The sequence below is a fragment of the Sus scrofa genome, chromosome 1 (genome assembly GCF_000003025.6).
Source record: "Sus scrofa isolate TJ Tabasco breed Duroc chromosome 1, Sscrofa11.1, whole genome shotgun sequence".
Lineage (NCBI taxonomy): Eukaryota > Metazoa > Chordata > Mammalia > Artiodactyla > Suidae > Sus > Sus scrofa.
The window spans coordinates 187,474,745-187,493,233 of NC_010443.5; the positions used below are offsets into that span (position 1 = coordinate 187,474,745).

The 18,489-nt window shown below is 41.4% G+C and overlaps 2 protein-coding genes across 7 annotated transcripts in view; one reads left to right on the top strand and one right to left on the bottom strand.

Moving 5' to 3' along the window:
* The window catches only part of TOMM20L (translocase of outer mitochondrial membrane 20 like), a 21,296-nt gene continuing 2,807 nt past the window's right edge, over positions 1-18,489 (top strand). Inside the window, exons 1-5 of one of the 4 annotated variants that reach the window (XR_301237.3) lie at positions 1-413; positions 563-641; positions 7,130-7,211; positions 9,876-10,018; positions 10,964-11,081. Coding sequence is in view for 2 of the 4 variants with exons in the window: in XM_003121830.4 (XP_003121878.2) it covers positions 182-413; positions 563-606; positions 7,130-7,211; positions 9,876-10,018; positions 10,964-11,017 (555 nt within the window). In the remaining 2 variants the exon portion in view is untranslated. Of the gene's footprint in view, positions 414-562; positions 642-7,129; positions 7,212-9,875; positions 10,019-10,963; positions 11,082-18,489 lie in introns of those variants that run through there. The other 3 variants (XM_003121830.4, XR_002347099.1, XM_021102652.1) reach the window with 3 other exon arrangements.
* The window catches only part of TIMM9 (translocase of inner mitochondrial membrane 9), a 19,046-nt gene continuing 11,219 nt past the window's right edge, over positions 10,663-18,489 (bottom strand). For all 3 annotated transcript variants that reach the window (XR_002347100.1, XM_021102666.1, XM_021102671.1), the window contains 3 exons: positions 13,423-13,487; positions 12,964-13,059; positions 10,663-11,594 (listed from right to left, as the gene is read on the bottom strand). Coding sequence is in view for 2 of the 3 variants with exons in the window: in XM_021102666.1 (XP_020958325.1) it covers positions 11,460-11,594; positions 12,964-13,059; positions 13,423-13,461 (270 nt within the window). In the remaining variant the exon portion in view is untranslated. The remainder of the gene's footprint in view (positions 11,595-12,963; positions 13,060-13,422; positions 13,488-18,489) is intronic.

An 18,489-nucleotide genomic window follows, 5' to 3' on the forward strand; every position in this document is an offset into this window, starting at 1 on the left:
AATTTGGAGTGCGACCGATCTGGGTTCGAACAAATCTAGCCCTGTTACTCTGTTATCTGCAAGGCTCCCACACACCTCTCTGACCGTCGGTTTCCTACTCTACGCGCCAGCCTCAGTGCAAGGCGTCGACGCGCCGCTGCTCACGCCGGCAGCCAGGCGCCCGTGAAGCTCCGAGGACGCTATGGGCACCGCGCCCACGCCCCCTGCTGGCGGGTTGGGCTTCCCGCGCTCGTGGTTCCGCGCTCAACGCTCAGCTTGTGGGACTGCCCGCGGCCGGATGCCCGGCGTCCGCACTGTCCTCGGCCTTCTGGCAGCCCTGACAGCCTGTGGCGCCGTGGCCTTCTTTGGCTACTGCGTCTACTTCGACCGGAAGCGGCGTGGCGACCCCGCGTTCAAGCGCCGCCTGCGGGAAAGTGAGTGCGACGGCGGCGGGGCGCGGCGGGGCCGACCCGGCCCATGGGGCGAGGACGGGGCGCGGGGGGGGATGCCGCCGCCGAGGGCCCCGCGGGGCGCACGCCGGCGTCGGGACCACCGACCAGCACGTGCGGCGTTGTGTTTGCAGAAAGAAGAGCCCAGCAACAGAAGGCTGAGGGACGAGGCGCCCAGGTGAAGTGCTTTAGCGACGCCGAGGTGGCGTTACAGTGAGTAGCCTCCCGCCGGTGCGGGTCCTCGCTGGGCCCCAGGCCCCGTACCTCTTCCTGCGCAGCCATTTCTTAGCGCCTCTGCCTGCCCTCAGTCCGCTGCCTTTTGGCCTGGGTTGAGCTTCCGAAAGGAAGGGAAGGAAGGAAGAACCATTCTGGGGTCATAAAAAGGCAGCAGTACAGTAAACGTGGTAGAAAAAGGCGTTTCTTTTAGTTTATAACAAAGAAGAAAGAGGAGACTTTGCCCTCTCTGAGCAACACCTGACACTTGGGAACCCAGGCAAGAATTTGAGTCTTTGTTTTGTTTTGTTTTTTTGGCTTTGTATGGTTGGTGAGGCATATGGAAATTCTCAGGCTCGGGGTTGAATAGGCGCAGCAGGCGCTGACCTACGCCACAGCCATATCAACGCTGTATCCTTAACCCACTGAGAGAGGCCAGGGATCAAACCCACATTCTCATGGATACTAGTCGGGTTGGTTACTTCTGGGGCAGGTGGGAAACCCCGAGTGATCGGTTTTGAAGATAATCACAGCTAACTCTTTTCATCTCTTATACACGGTGTTCTTAGGTTCTTCTGTGACTTTTCATTCATTCTGTCAGTCCAGGCCCATTGGAGCGCCTGCTGTGTATAAGGCCTTGTTCTAGGTGGGACAGAGGTTAGCAGTGGGCGGAGACTAGCTCCCATCAACAGGAGGAGCATGGACGGGGCAGAAGTTCACAATCAGGGCAGGATTATCATATATTACCATGTTCTATTTACCTACTACCTACTAAGTAGGACGGGACCACGCTCTGTCCTCGCCCCATGGGTAGTAGCTGCTACCTGCTGCTTTAGTGCCTTAAAACAATATCTCTTTTGCTCCTGAATCTGCAGTTGCAGCAGGGCTGGGTGGGAATACCACCTTTCTGCTCCACTCAGCTTCGGCTAGGTTGGCCCCAGGGCGTGGTGCGGGGTCTTCGGAAAGCTCACTTCCTTACACTTGGGGCAGTTACTGCTGGCTGTTCCACTTAGCTGGGACTATTGGACAGAACACCTACACATGTCCTCTCCATGCGGCATGGTCTTGCTCACAGTATGGATCACGCAGGGCAAGCAAGTGTATATAATCAAGTGGTGTGTGTTTATGTGTATACACAGTTGACCCTTGAACAAAGTGGGTGGGGGTGGGGTTGGGGCAACAACCCTTCTCCCAGTCAGAAATCCGAATATAACTTTATAGTTGGCCGGCGCCTATCTGTGGCTCCAAATCTGAGGATTCAACCAACAGCAGATCATGCAGCACTGTAGTGTCTATTTATTTTTCTTTTTTGGCTGTCCATGGCATATGGAGTTCCCCGGCTAGGGATCAAATCCCACCCTCAGTTGCTGTATCCTTTAACCCGCTATGCCAGGGCAGGGCTTGAATCCCATTCTGACACAGTGGGAGCTCCAATAGTGCCTGTTTATTGAAAACAATCCCCTGTATAAGTGGACCTGGCCAGTTCAAACTCCTGTTACTCAAGGGTCAGTTGTAATATACATATGTTTCAGAGAGAGAGAGAGAACAGTGGGAGCATGCCAGGCGGTGCCACTTCTGCGGCATTGAGGCCCACTTAGTTCCTCAAGGGGAGAGGAAGTAGACTCCAGCTCTTTTTTTTTTTTTTTTTTTTTTTTTTTTGTCTTTTTAGGGCTGCACCCACAGCATATGGAGGTTCCCAGGCTTAGGATCAAATCAGAGCTACAGCTGCGGGCCTACAGCTGCCAGCCTATGCCAGATTCGAGCCGAATCCATGACCTATACCACAGTTCATGGCATCGCCGGATCCTTAACCCACTGAGTGAGGCCAGGGCTTGAACCTGCAACCTCATGGTTCCTAGTCGGATTCGGTTCCGTTGTGCCATGACAGGAACTCTGACTCCAGCTCTTCATAGAGGTGTCTAGGTTCTGGAAGTGCATGTGGGGTTGGGACTATTACTGTGGCCGTCTTTGGAACATGCAGTTCTTTAAAGAAGGGTTTGGAAAAGAAGTGGTATTGAACTGAGTGTGGGAAGATGTAAATTTGGGTCCTGGTTTCAGGGGAGATAACATTCAGGATGAAGGGAAATGTAAGTTATATAAAGGTGCAAAAAGGGATCTGCCAGGCCTTTTCAGTAAATCATTATCACAATGGGGGATAGTAGGAAGGAAGGTTGGAGAGCTAAGTAGGGGTTGCTTAGGGAAGGCTTTAAAGGCCAAATTAAGGAATTCAGATTCAGTGGGGGAATTACTGAAGAGCTGGTCAGGAATCCTTTTTAAAAAGAAGGAAAGAAAAAACCTTTGTAGATTAGATCAGGCAGGCGTGTGCTAGATGGACTGGAGGAAAAGAAAGTCATTACAGCTGTGCAGGTGAGAAGTAATCAAAGTCCTTATTTGCAGTGATGGCACTGGCAACTGGTGATGAGAGATGTGAGATGAATTGTCCAGAGAGCATGATTAGATTAAAGGGTCATGGAGAACAGGAGTCAGAGATTTCTGGGGAGTCTCTTAGAAAAGATACAGTTTGACATGGTTAAGAAAGCAGGATAGGAGTTCCTGTCATGGTGCAGTAGAAATGAATCCGACTAGGAACCATGAGGTTGCGGGTTTGATCCCTGCCTTGCTCAGTGGGTTAATGATCTGGCATTGTCATGAGCTGTGGTGTGGGTCACAGACACGATTCGGATTTGGCATTGCTGTGGCTGTGGTGTAGGCTGGCAGCTGAAGCTCCAATTCGCTCCTAAGCCTGGAAACCTCCATATGCTGTGGGTTTGGCCCTAAAAAACAAAAAAAGAAAAGAAAAAAAAAAAAGAAAAGAAAAAAAAAAAATGAGAGTGGAGATGGGGCACTTTCTGTGGGGGCATAGTCCTTCTCCTTCACTGCCCTTGTCCGTGGTTGCTGTTACCTCATCTGTTTGCATGATTATTTGATAGATGCTTTCTGTTTATTAGCATCAGCTCCATGAGAGCAGACCTCATCTGTGTTTTTATTCTTCATTGTCTCTCCAAAGCCTAGAACAGTGTCTGGTACATGGTAGGTCCCCAGCACATATTTGTTGAATATTGTTGTTTATTGTAGGCAGAGAGAAACAGCTTGTGCAGAGGCACAGACCACAGAATTGCCATATTCAAAGCGTCATGGCCACAGAGATAGCTGAGTTGTGGTTTGGTGCCTTATTGTGGAGGGCTTTGAATGCCAAATCAAAATGGTTTGATATTTTTCTGTCAGTTATGGTGACTTTATTTCAGAAAATGAAGCTAATATATTTATTTTTTGGAGTATGGAGTGGAGGAGGGAAGTCAAAGATAGGAAAAACAGTGGCAGTCCAGATGGGAAATAATGAAGCTGTGAATTATTTCAATTGAGGAAGAGGCAGAAGCAGGAATTTTTCAAATTTCTTTTATATAATCCTCATAACAACTCTGTTCTTCTAGTTTTCTAGATGAATAAAGCAAAGGCGCTGAGAGATGTCTCACCCCATCTCTTATAGGATCTTTCTTCCTCCTCAATCCGTGTCCTTTTTGTTTCCCAAAGTTTGGTCTGTGGTCATTCTGCACTAGATTTACCTGGGGCATTTGTTAAAATATAGATTATTTGACCCAAGGACCAGCTATTATGATTTAGGAGCTCAGAGGTAGCCCACGGGTTTGGGGCAGTGATTCTCAGACTTGAGGATTTATAAAAGCATCTGAGGAGCTTCAGATTCCTCGACTGCAGCGGTTTGGGTAGCAAGGAGGTGCAGTGGATTAAAGGATCCGGCATTGCCTCAGCTTCAGCTTGGATTCAGTCCCTGGCCTGGGAACTTCCATATGCTGCAGGTGTGGCCATAAAAATTTTCTTTTGGCAGATTCCTGGGCTGTACTCATAGAGATTGATTTAGAAGGTCTGGGTGGAGCCCAAGAAAACTGCAGTTGTAATGGCTTCTTTGTGAAACACTGCTCTCAGATTCTGCATAATTCCTCTTCTCTCTGGAAACTCCTTCCTTTCTCCATAAGCGATCTCAGATGTGCTGCTGTAGACCCGGAGCCCCAGTTTTGCCTGCCTGCCTGCCAGAGTCTGCAGCCTAGATGCTCTGTTGGCACCTCAACTGTGTGTGTTCAGAAGTCAATTCATCATCATGTGAGCCCTTGCCACTGCTCCTCCACTGTTTCCTTGTGATGCTGCTGCTATTGCTAGCCTTCCTGCTTTGACTGTGACTCATCTGGCTTCAGTATCAACCTCATCTTCCACAATCAATCCCCAATTCTTATTTTTCTGTTCTCTATCTCATTTCCTATTCCCTTTCTATTTCCATTGCTCCTGTACTACTTCAGGCTTTTATTATCTTTCACCCAGGAAATTGAAATAATTTCCTGACTTGTCTCTCTGCCTCTCTTTTTATACTGTCAGAGTAAATTCCTTCTAAACCTCAGCTCTGTATATATAACTCATTGCAGTAGCTCCTTACTCTGCACATGAAAGACTAAGAAGCTTGGGTGCCTTATATATTGACAGCCTTATTTTCCTAAGGGTTAGAAATAATACATGGAAAGTTATCAATGTATAACTGGCCTTCGGTAATCAATAATTATTATTGTTACTCTATCCACTGTGTCATAATCCAGCTATACAGAATCACATGATATTTTCCCTGCCATTTTGCATTACTTGTCCTCTTCATCAGACTTTCACTGAGGTTCTCATCTCAAGTGCTTTTTTTTTTTTTTTTTTGCTTTTTTTAGGGCCGCATCCATGGCATATAGAAGTTCCCAGGCTAGGGGTTGAATCAGAGCTACAGCTGCTGGCTTACACAACAGCTCATAGCAATGCCAAATCCTTAACCCACTGAGTGAGGCCAGGGATCGAACCTGCATCCTCATGGATCCTAGTCGGGTTCACTAACTGCTAAGCCACGAAGGGAACTGCCTTCAAGTGCTATCTTTTCTGAGCTTTCCTTGACCTCCCACATAGATGGAATGTCTCTGTACTTTGAGCCCTAGAAGACGTTGTATTTCATTGTTAATGTATTATTGATTTTGGAGTTCCCATCGTGGCTCAGTGGTTAACAAATCCAACTAGAAACCATGAGGTTGTGGGTTTGATCCCTGGCCTCGCTTAGTGGGTTAACGCAGGCTGGCGGATGTTGGATGTGCTGGTTTAATAAGGTATCATCCAGGAAGGCAATTAGATGTGCATGGTGATGTCATGGCCAGTGCCTGCTGTGTAATTTTTTGTTGTTGTCTGAAATTGTAACTCTGTTTTTTTTAATTTTGTTTTTTTTATAGTTGATTTACTATATTGTGCTAAAGTGACTTAGTTATACATATATGTACATTTTTAAAAACATTCTTTTCCATCATGGTCTATCTCAGGAGATTGGATTTAGTTCCCAGTGCTATACAACGGGATGTTGTTTATCCATTCTAAATGTAACTCCATTTTAAGAAATTATTAATATTATTATTTTCCTTTTTGGCTGCCCTGCAGCATATGGAGTTCCTGGGTCAGGGATCAGATCCAAGTCAAAATTGCAGCATAAGCCACAGCTGCAGCAACACCCGATGCTTAACCCACTGTACCAGGCCAGGGATCGAACCTGTGTCCCAGTGCTCCCAGTATGCCTCCAATCCTGTTGCGCCCCAGTGAGAACTCCAAGAAATTACGTTAAGTGTTATAAAGAACAATTGCATTTGACATACTTTTTTTTTTTGAGATTGGAGTCAAGAAAAATTTATTACAGAATCAGCCAAGCAAGGAGAATGGGCAACTTGAGCTGAGAAAGACCCCCAGGAGTTCCTGTTGTAGCACAATGGAAACAAATCCGACTAGTATCCATGAGGATGTGGGTTCAATCCCTGGCCTCACTCAGTGGGTTAAGGATCCGGTGTCACTGTGACCTGGGTGTAGGTCCCAGATTCAGCTTGGATCCCATGTTGCTGTGGCTGTGGTGTAGGCCTGTAGCTGTAGTTCCCATTCAGCCTCAGCCTGGGAACTTCCATATGCCCTGGGTGCAGCCCTAAAAAGCCATAAAAATCAAAAAACAAAAAACCCACCAAGCCCCAAATAAAACAACCAAAAAAAAAAAAAAAAGGGAAAAATAAAGAGACCCCCCAAATGCCACGTCACACTTTGGATTTCAGGACTAGATTAAAAATGTGCTTTTTTTTTTTTTTTTTTTTCTTTTTCTTTTTCCGGGCTGCACCTGTGGGATATGGAAGTTCTGGGGCCAGGGGTCATATCGGAGCTACAGCTGAGGACTGTACCATACCTACAGCAACACTGGATCCAAGCCACATCTGGGACCTATGCAGCAGCCTGTGGCAATGCCAGACCCTTAGCCAGGGATGGAACTTGCATCCACAGAGTCACAGAGACAATGTTGGGTCCTTAACTTGCTGAGCCTCAGTGGGAACTCTTCAAAATGTGCTTTTAAAATAAAAGTTAAATACTTTTGGTCAGTAACCATATGCCTTATATTCATTACTTATTTAAATATTCTGTGACTCTTTTAGTTGTGGGATCCAGCAAAGAATGAAAAATTACAAGAACTTTTTCTGCAAGAGGTACAAATGGGAGAATTTTGGTTGTCCAGAGGTAAGAATGTAAACATTATTTTGTAAGCAGTTATTTATGGTAATTTGAGAAATATTTATGGGTTGGTATTTGTATGTCATATAACTAGCTGGATGTATTAAACAACTTGCTTCAGTTAAAGAGAATCTTTCCCAGCATTTTCACTTCATCACACTGTCCAGCTCCACTATGTTATAATGTTTGGGTTCATGTTGCAGTCTTGGCAGTGGGCAGATGGAAAAGCAAAGACAAATGCAAGAACACCTCATTTATTATCAGATAAAGTTCTAACTAAATGAGTTTCCCAAGTAAATGATGTATGATTCAAAACTTAAAAAAATTTAACTGCTTTATGAAAATTTTGCTGCCTTAATGTATTCTTAATAAAAGAATTACTTTTTTTGGGGGGGGGCTACACTCATGGCATGTGGAAGTTCCCAGGCTAGGGATTAAACCTATGCTACATCAACAACCTGAGATGCTGCAGTGACAATGTCAAATCCTTAAAACACCGTACTGCAAGGGAAATCCAATAATTACTTGTTTTTGATGGTAAAATTATTATGAATGACCATTCTTAGATTGTAGCTAATATAGTGATACCTGTGAGGGCACCTTGCACTTAATGGCCATGAACTGTATTTTGAATTATAATTTATCCCCACCTAACTCCAGATAAATTTGAGGAAACTGTGGAGTTCCATGGTGGCTCAGAGGGTTAAGGATCCAATGTTGTTACTAGTATGGTTCAGGTTTGCTCCCTGGTCCTGGAACTTTTTCATGCTGTGGGTGTGGCCAGAAGAAAAAAAAAAAAAGACTTGAGGAAAATTCACATTATTTGTAGGTGAAATGATGGTAGATAATATAAAAATGGAACCTTTCAGCCTTAACATTTTTTGAGTGTAAATATGGAGTAGAAGATTATGGATTATAAATAAAAAGAAAAATAATTTATTACATTTTATTTTTAGGTGCTATCATATAAATAGTATAGTTAGAGGTGGATATGTTACAAATATTGAGATGATGAAAACAAAAACTGTAAACTTGAGTTCAAAAATCTTTATTTCTAAGACAATAACATTATTTTTGTGACCCCCCCCCCAAATTAGCACTTTTAGGGTTATATACTTCACTGTATTTTACTTCTAATGCAGTTCTTATCTTGGCTGCTTATTCTTTAAATCCCCACCAAACCCCAGACCAATTAAATAAGAATCCCTGGGGTGGGACCTAGGCATCAGTATTCTTTAAACCTCTGTAGGTTGTTACAATACACTAGTTGAGAACCAGTGTTCTGATGGAATAGTTTTTCACCCGGTTTTCTCTAATCTCCACTCCCTTTTGCAACCACCCCTATTTTCACTACTTTGCTGCCAGGTAGCCCTCTCAATTGTTTGTGGCTATATAACCAGGAGGACCAAAGAGCCAAAAAATTTTATAGAAATTTCTGACAAGCTGATTTGATTTATTGGTTGGTTGACCCAATTAACCAAATTGATTATTGTGTTTGGGTCACATTAGTACCATCAGCTTAAAAGCAGGCACTATTATATATTTTTCTTTCTTTGAAAGGTTTTATACAAAGTGTTTTTTCCTATTTATGTTAAATATGTCAAAATCTCATCTATTATTGGATACACCTGAAGAGAGGCAGCACACTGTAGTCACAGGGTTTAGAAAATTAGGTTCTATTACTAATTCAGGCCTTTTTGCTGCACCTGGGAGCATGTAGAAATTCCTGGGCCAGGGATCAAACCTGTGCCACAGCAGGGGCAATGCCAGATCCTTAACCTGCTAAGCCACAGAATTAGGAACTCCTAATTCTAGCATTTTAATTACCTTTGAAACCTCAAATTATTTCACTGATCTTTGCCTCTGTTTCCTAAAATCAGGTAGTGAGACTAAGCGATACCATGTTTTAGCTTAAATAGAAAGTCCATTGTTAATTTCCACTCTTCATGTTATCATCCTAAACTCAAAACCACTTAGAAATCTAAGTTCATAAATCTCTTTTCTTCCCCTGGATATGTAATTCATGTTGCACTAAATCTTGATTCATTTCTTTGATAATACAGTCTATTTTTAAAATCTCATTAAACTAAAACACCAAGACGTTTCATAACCTTTTTAAAAAACTCAATCCCTCCCTCTTGCATACCCACATTGCAGAACATGAGCATTTCCAATGCAGAGTGCACTTTTAAATAGTAATTTGGGGGCATTCCTGTGGTGGCTCAGCAGTGAGAAACCCGACTAGTATCCATGAGGACATGGATCCAATCCCTGGCCTCCACCAGTGGGTTAAGAATCTGGCATTGCCAAGAGCTATGGTGTGGGTCAGACGCGGCTTGGATCCCTCGTTGCTGTGGCTGTGGTGTAGGCTGGCAGCTGCAGCTCCAACTTGATCCCTAGCCTGAGAACTTCCATATACCATGGGTTCGGCCCTAAAAAGACAAAAGAAAAAAGCAATTAGGGTCACAAAGTTGTTCTCATTGCAATTTGACCACAATGAATCTAATTGGCAGCTCAAAAATTTCCCCTTTATACTCTTTACTCTTTTTGAGACTTGTCTAGTCTAGTTTTAAAAGCTTGTGTAGTTTTAATGCTTGGTGCTTTCTTGGTAATTTGTAGAATGTACATTTTGAAGAACTTTAAAATTTTGTTGTAAACTTTATGTTTCAGGAGAACATCAAATGGGGGTTGAACACCTCAGCAATGCCCTTTTGGTGTGTGGCCAACCACAGGAACTTCTGAAAGTTTTCAAACACACACTTCCTCCCAAGGTATTTGAGATGCTGTTGCACAAAATTCCCCTTATTTGCCAGGTAAGCAAATACTTAATTATCTTTTGTGAAATGAACACAGTAAATAAACATGTTGGGCTTGATTACAAAAAAGAGCAAAGTATGTGTGTGAATGGCCCAAAGTTTCAAATGAGTAAAGTCTCTGAATTTTTGTTTGCTTTTCATAAGATTAAGCTTATTCTTTCATGTTCCTTTGACTGTAATTGTATATTTTGTTGGGTATTAGGCATGTCTCAACATTTCAACTTTAAAGATAGCATTGTTATCATTTATCTCTGTACTTTGAAAGATATCAAAACTATTGATTGCAATGTCAACAGAGGCTTATAAGTTAAATGGTATTATTAAATGATCTACTGGCTTAAAAATCAGATGTAACACAGAAAAATATAAATCATCAAAGTAGAATAACACTTCTACTTTCCAATAATGTGATAAAACATAGAAATCACTTTGGTAAATTTAAACACATAGGCCAGTTAGTATTCTCTTAAGTACAAGTTAGATTGGTAAATATAAGTGGACTGATACCTATTAATAAACTGGCTTGTGAGTATATTTCATTTGATACCAAACTGCTGGGTGTACTTACGCATCAACTAGAATTTCGTGCTGGGACAAGGGCTTGGATTTGTTTTAGAATTCACTTAGCTATAAGACACTACTTTGGTTTACTTTTTATTACATTGGTCACATGCAGTGGCTGAGAATATACCGTATATTATTGGTTTAACTTGGAATCATTCATGTTGGATTCTCAGCTTTTGAACAACACAGTCTCCACTAAAGCACAATAATCAGCTCTTAAACATTCGCAAGCTAGTCTCAGATGGGATGTTTCCTGAAGATACATGAAATTGTAGCTAGGACAAAAATGTGTAGTGCTCACCCTGACACAGGAAGGGAGCCAAGAAAAGGATTGTGCATTGAAATGATTAGCAAGTAACTATTTTATGTATTTACCAGCAATTTGAGGCAGATATGAATGAGCAGGAATGCTTGGAGGATGATCCTGATTGAAAATCACTTCGTGTCCACAGTCCAGTCATAATACCCATGGTACTATATAAACAGCTGTTCAGTGATATTTCCATTTATTTCACTTTTAGCAATAAAAATTTTTTTCTATCTCATACATGATTGAACACATATTTTGCTTTAAAATTAACAGTCACGTCAAAGAAACAATGGTTTATTTTTTCTAATCAAGTGACCAAGCTGCTGAATCTTAAGGCCTCAACAAGTGTTGTATCTCACTACTTTTACTGAACAATAAGACCTTCTATTTTGATTATTTCCGGTAAATAGCAATTATGTTTCTCCAGTGGTTTCCATTTGCTGTTTATGACAGATGGCTTAACATGGTAGATGCTGCTTTCAGGGGATTCTATCAGGTGAATCCTCATTTCCAGTGCAACAGCTTTTGTCACTTTTCATCAAAAGTCCATCCATCAGGACTTCTTTATCGTGGTTGACCAAGGAGTCCTGCTTTGGCAGCCAGGGCTTCATTTTGCTGAATATGATATTCCTGAAATCTCATGGATATTCGCTGAGTCATTTTTAAATATTTCTGTAAGCAATGTTCTGAACAGGTGTTCTAGGAATAAAAAGATCCAAGAGGCAACATAAAAATATTAATTTTAAAAATGCATGTATTCAAAAAGAATAACCAGTGGTTACTTTTCTTTGAATGTATCTGAGAATTAAATGGTGTTAATGAGTAGCATGTGATCATAGCTTTCAATTGTTAATAGATTTTTTGCAGTCATGTTTCAATATTAACTGAAATCCCACATGTTCATCTCTTATTCCAATTGTTAAAATGTAGGCCCAGTAGCAGGTTTGTGCCTTTTTAATAAGAAACTCCACTCTCAACACTCTAATTTCAACTTTTTACTTTTTTGTCTTTTTAGGGCCGCACCCATGGCATATGGAGGTTCCCAGGCTAGGGGTCAAATCGGAGCTATAGCTGCCAGCCTATGCCAGAGCCACAGCAATGCCAGATCCAAGCCACGTCTGTGACCTATACCACAGCTCACGGCAACACCGGATCCTTAACCCACTGAGCGAGGCCAGGGATCAAAAACCCATGTCCTCATGGATACTAGTCGGGTTTGTTAACCACTGAGCCATGATGGGAACTCCAACAAAACTTATTGATTATCAGTTATATGTTAAGTTCTTGGCATGAATGTTTATTAGTACCTTATACAGGAGGAAGTTTATGTCACTTTTAGCCAATATGTAAATGTTTTAAAGAAGATATTAAAAGTGAAAACTTATAGTGGGTTTTTTTTGGAGTCTACCCAATATGAGCCACCAGATTCAAGCTCTTTTTCCAGAATTAATCTGAGCTCTCAGGGTCAGATAGGAAAGTCATGTCAAGTTTCTCTAGCCTGGCCATCTTGACCAAAAGCTAATTATTAAGAATCTTTAAGGAATTCTCATTGTGGCTCAGTGGTAACAAACAAATAGTATCTATGAGGATGCTGGTTTGGTCCCTGACCTCGCTTATGTGGGTTAAAGATCCGGCATTGCCCTAAGTTGTGGTGTAGGTCATAGACATGGCTTGGGTCCCACATTGCTGTGGCGTAGGCTGTCAGCTGCAGCTCCAGTTCAGCCCCTGGCCTGGGAACTTCTATGTGCCTCGGGTGAGACTCTTTAAAAAAAAAAAAAAAACAAAACTTTGCTAACAGAACAATATATTCAGCAAGTCCTAGACATATTGTCTAAAAAAGTCTGCCATAGTTCAATGTAGCTCTCATATTAAATTTGGCATAATTAAACTCAATGTCATAATTAAACTCAATGAGTCCTTGGCTGCTTCATGTCCTCTGAGCAATGGAACATACAAAAGGTAGGCTAAGTTCCTATAATAATTAGAAACAAGCAAAATGCTTAGGAGGATCCAATTTATATTATTTATGATGAGCTTAGAGAATCTGAATAGGCAACACTCTTCATACCTCTTCAGGTTTTACTTCTCTTGTTGTGAAGTCTTTAACACAGTCCAAAAAGCAGGTTTCTGTAAGTTTATTGTAGGTTCCAAGAAATTCCTTAAACTACAAACAAATGAGAAGGTCCTTTAACATATGATTTTCAAAACAAAGATGTTTTAATTACTGATGTATTCAGGCAAAACATCCTATAATATTTGAACTCAAAAATTCTTTTGCAAGCTTGAATGGATATGTAGTATGATGTGCATAATATGGCCTACAAAGTATAGTCAGATTTTGTAGCTGAATGTCTGTTCTTTCCTGGATTATCTTTCAAATTACCTGAAAAATAAACATGTTTCATATCATTTATTATTCATTTGTAGAAATGAAATATAGTTATTTTGGGAGATCACTGATAAGTTGTATTCAGTAGTACCTTAAATTTTTTTCAAAATCGTTTTTCCCTTAATTATAATACCTTACCTGTTTTATCTGATCAGATTCTGGTATTTGTGTAGCCATATTCTTTTGGTACGTTTATAAGTCACCTGATTTAAAAGTAAAAAGTTTGTCAGTATGTATTCAAATGTTTTTAGCTGAAGAGTTAGGTAATCAAAACAAGAACAGATTATGAAAATAGAATTGAAACAAGTCTACCTGAAATTATTATTCTCATATTTTATAAATTTCTAACTGATAATGTAATTATATGCCACCATCCAATCTCCCAGCTCATTAATAAGAACATTATGGTTTAGAATTAGATTTTTTAGATAGACCCCAAAGCCCTGTCTATCTAAATCTCCAATTATAAGACAGTTTGCTCTGTTACCTTGCAAAGCCGCATGTTAAAGCCCCATTTATAGTAGGTTTTATGGGAAAGAGATCGCTGGTATCTTTCTAAAAGTACTTAAATAAACTATTTCACTGGTTGCTAGCAATGTAGACCTGTTCTACTAAAGATCATTTTACTATCTCTAGTAAATGAAAAGGCTTTAGTCATTAACAAACACCATCCATTTATAAATCAACAGTGCTAATGAGTCAGAGCTCTAAAACACTCTAAAAGGAAGTTACAGAAGTTTATGTTCTACAGTTCAAAATGGGTAATCACAGAGACTTCCCAAAAGCTTCTGAATATATGACATTTGCAATCTAACTTGGGGACAATAGAGAAATAAAGATAAGGGAGTCAAAAGGCCTTTCTGAATTACTGCAATTTCCACATATCCTAAATGGGGGACCCAGGCTCAGTTAATTCTGATATAAGAATGGATCACATTTTTTACTTATTCCATCCTGGTTAATTCTAAAATGAACATCTTTCTATAAAAGGTCTGCATAAAACAAACCTGTTTAAAATAGAAATTAAACATATAAAAGGAAGAATAAGCAAATGCTAATCATGTATACTGTAGACTAACAGAATTTCTATGCATTTTATTTAGCTTTCCTTGAGTTTCATAAGTGGATGTGTATATCATTTCTTATTAGCTCATCAATTATTATTTAAAGTGACTGGAAAAGCACAAAATTTTCATAAAGTTTATGTGGAGATTAAGTAGGAAATTCAAGTTTAGGGCAAAGTGTATGTATGCCGTTATCATAAAAAATTAATTCTTACTTTGATTAACAAATACAATCAATGGTAATTCTGTTCCAGCACTCTCAACCATGTATACACCCTTCCCTCTTCCTTCCCTCTTTTTTTTTTTTTGGCTGCACCTGTGGCACATGGAAGTTCCTGGGCCAGGGATCAAATCCAAGGTGCAGCTGTGACCTGCGCCACAGCTGTGCAATACCAGATCCTTAACCTACTGTGCTGAGCCAGGGATCAAACCCATGTTGCCACAGAGACAACGTCAGATCCTTAACCTGATGTGCCACAGCAGGAATTCTCTCTCCCCCCCCTCTTTTGCCCTTACCCTGTATGTTCATGAATATTACTGTCATTTAAGAAATTTTTTTCCACATGCAAGGGACAGCACCAGTTCTTTTCTATTTGCTATCCTAGTCTCATGCCAAATGTGTAACTGTCCATACATCAGACAATCTTTGATTTAGTAGTAACAGGTTATAAACTGTCTTTTCTACTAAAACTTCTCTATCTGCTACAAACAATGCACTAGAGGTTTTAGATCAGGCCAACATTCAGGCAACTAGTGTTCCATAACAAACACCTAAATAACTACAAAGTTAACAAGAATGCTTCTTTTCTTTTCTTTAGGGCTGCACCTGCAGCATTTGGAGACTTCCAGGCTAGGAGTCTAAATGGAGCTACAGCTGCTGGCCATGGCCACAGTCACAGCCACAGCCACAGCAACACAGGATCCCAGCCACGTCTGCGACCTACATCACAGCTCATGGCAACACTGGATCCTTAACCCACTGAGCCAGGCCAGGGATTGAACCTGCAACCTCATGGTTCCTAGAGTTGGATTTGTTTCTGCTGCACCACAATGAGAACTCCCAACAGGAATGCTCTTTATTGCTATTTTATTTTTCAGCTTTATAAATTATATATATATATATTTTAACCAGATAAACCACCTGAAAAATACCAGGGAAGTTCCTGTTGTGGTTCAGCAGAAACGAATCCAACCAGCATCCATGGGGACGCAGGTTCGATCCCTGGCCTTGCTCAGTGGGTCAAGGACCCGGCGATGCTATGAGCTGTGGTGTGGATTGCAGATGCGGCTCGGATCTGGCATTTCTGTGGCTATGGTGTAGACTGGCGGCTACAGCTCCAATGCGACCCCTAGCCTGGGAACTTCCATATGCTGTACTTGCAGCCCTAAAAACCAAACCAAACCAAACCAAACCAAGCCAAACCAAACCAAACCAAACCAAGAATTAACTGAAGGTCACAAATTTTCAGGAATTGCTGTTGCCTATCATCACTGGTATGTTCCAGGTAAGGTATTTTGATTATAGTTACTCTTAGCTCACTTAAGTCATGAAACACTGATTCCCATACCCTTTTAACTACTGAACTGCATAGACGTGCAAACCGAATTATTGCATCGTTAGTATCAACTTCAGACATGTATAATTTGAGGTTATTAGCAGTTACTGTCCTGTTAGATATGGGTAGGTAGGGATAGATTTCATTCAGTAAACATTTATTTACTGTACCAAGTACTGTGCTAGTTATGATACCAGCCATACTTCTGAGGTAAGATATATTTTTGTGGCTGTTATAAAATACCACTAACTAGTCAAAAAAGTAGGATTCTCTAAGTACATCGTACAGAGAGGCTTAGGACTTGTGTTTCTGTGAAGATGGGGTAGATGTCCTTTTCCCTGTTCCTCTCATTAATTACAACTAAACCCCTGGACAATACACATAAGACAAACCTAAGACTAAAAAGTAGAGAGAAGAAAGTATACTAGCTAGGGCTCTTGAAACCTAAGAAACAACACAGTGGTGAATTCTCTTCCATTTTTGGTTCTCATATATCACAAGCTTGGAGCTGAAGAAGGTGGCAATCTGCAAATGCTCGGTGGGGGGCACTGAAAAAAAAAAAAGCCCCCCCCCCCCCCCCGCTCTCTCTAGCTTATAGGAAAGGTGAAGCCTGTAAGACTTTTAGGCTGTAATTGCTGTACTCCAGGAAAATACAGAAAAAAACTGGCTCTAATCCCCATCCACATCAGCATAAGCCAGGTTGACTTTCATCCTCTCTTGACAGCAAGGAGACACTCTATCTCCCACTCCAGAGTAGTGTCAGAGAAGGGTGATTAGGGAGCAGAGACTTTAAATATTACTGGGCAATAATAAGAACCCCTCCTCAAGTATCAATGTAAATTACATGGGGGCCTGGACCTCCAGCTCAGTTATCAGCAAAGAAGAAATTTCTCCCTCCCCTCTGGGGTGATATCAAAGGAGGCCTAGTTGAGATGCAATACTTGCATACTGCCTCATGGTAATGAGGCCACATACCCTCCCTGTGGTGTCAGTGGAGGCCATGTGGGGAGCAGTAATGAGGCACTCCAGTCTTTTGGAGTGCCTTATTGGGAGATACCAATGAAGGCCTAGTAGAGAGCCCTAACCTCTACTCTCACCCAGTAGAAATGAACATCCTCCCAACACCCCCCCCCCAATCAAGCAACAGACTGAGGAACCTGGGCTTCTAAGAATCTCATCTGGCAGCAATGAGGTGCCCCCCTCCTCTAATGGAGCAGTGTTAAAAGAAGCCAGCTAGGGAGTTCCTGTCGTGGCACAGTGGTTAATGAATCCGACTAGGAACCATGAGGTTGTGGGTTTGGTCCCTGCCCTTGCTCAGTGGGTTAATGATCCGGCGTTGCCGTGAGCTGTGGTGTAGGTTGCTGGCGCGGCTTGGATCCCGCGTTGCTGTGGCTCTGGCGTAGGCCAGTGGCTACAGCTCTGATTTGACCCCTAGCCTGGGAACCTCCATATGCCGAGGGAGCGGCCCAAGAAATAGCAAAGAAAAGACAAAAAAAAAAAAAAAAGAAGCCAGCTAGAAGAGAAAGTTTAAATAAGATCTGGAGTCTCATAACACAGGATGCAAAACATCTAGATTAAAAAACAAAAACAGGAGTTCCTGTTGTGGCGCAACAGAAATGAATCTGACTAGTATCTATGAGAATGTCAGTTCAACCTATGGCCTCACTCAGTGGGTCATGGATCTGGCATTGTCATGAGCTATGGTGTAGGTCACAGATGTGGCTTGGATCCCATGTTGCTGTGGCTGTGGTATAGGCTGGCAGCTGTAGCTTGGATTTGACCCCTAGCCTGGGAACCTCCATATGCTGCAGGTGCAGCCCTAAGAAGCAAAAAACAAAAACAAACTCATACTAAGAACTAAGATCTCATGAGTTCCCGTCGTGGCGCAGTGGTTAACGAATCCGACTAGGAACCATGAGGTTGCAGGTTCAGTCCCTGCCCTTGCTCAGTGGGTTAACGATCCGGCGTTGCCGTGAGCTGTGGTGTAGGTTGCAGACGCGGCTCGGATCCTGCGTTGCTGTGCCTCTGGCGTAGGCTGGTGGCTACAGCTCCGATTCAACCCCTAGCCTGGGAACCTCCATATGCCGCGGGAGTGGTCCAAGAAATAGCAACAACAACAACAAAAGACAAAAAGACAAAAAGACAAAAAAAAAAAAAAAAAAAAAAGACAAAAAAAAAAAAAAGAACTAAGATCTCAAACAAAAAAGTTGTTCAACACTGAGATGGCAGATTTAGAATTATCTGACAAAGATTTTAAAAAATTGTGATTATAAAAAAAACTTCAATGAGCAATTGTTTGAAACAAAATGAAAAAAATATATAAAGTCTTAGCAAAGAAATAGAAGATATCAAGAACTAAATGGAAATTTTAAGAAGTGAAAAATAGAAAAAATAAGCTCAATAAACAAAATCAACAGCAGAACAGAGGAAGCTGTGAACTGGAAATTAAAAAATATAATTATTCAATCTGAATAACAGAAAAAGAAAATAAAAAAAGGACAAGTACCAGGGGTCTGTATTACTATAACAAAAGATCTAACTTTAAAAAAAATTTTTTTTTTAAATTTTAGGGTTTCACCCATGGC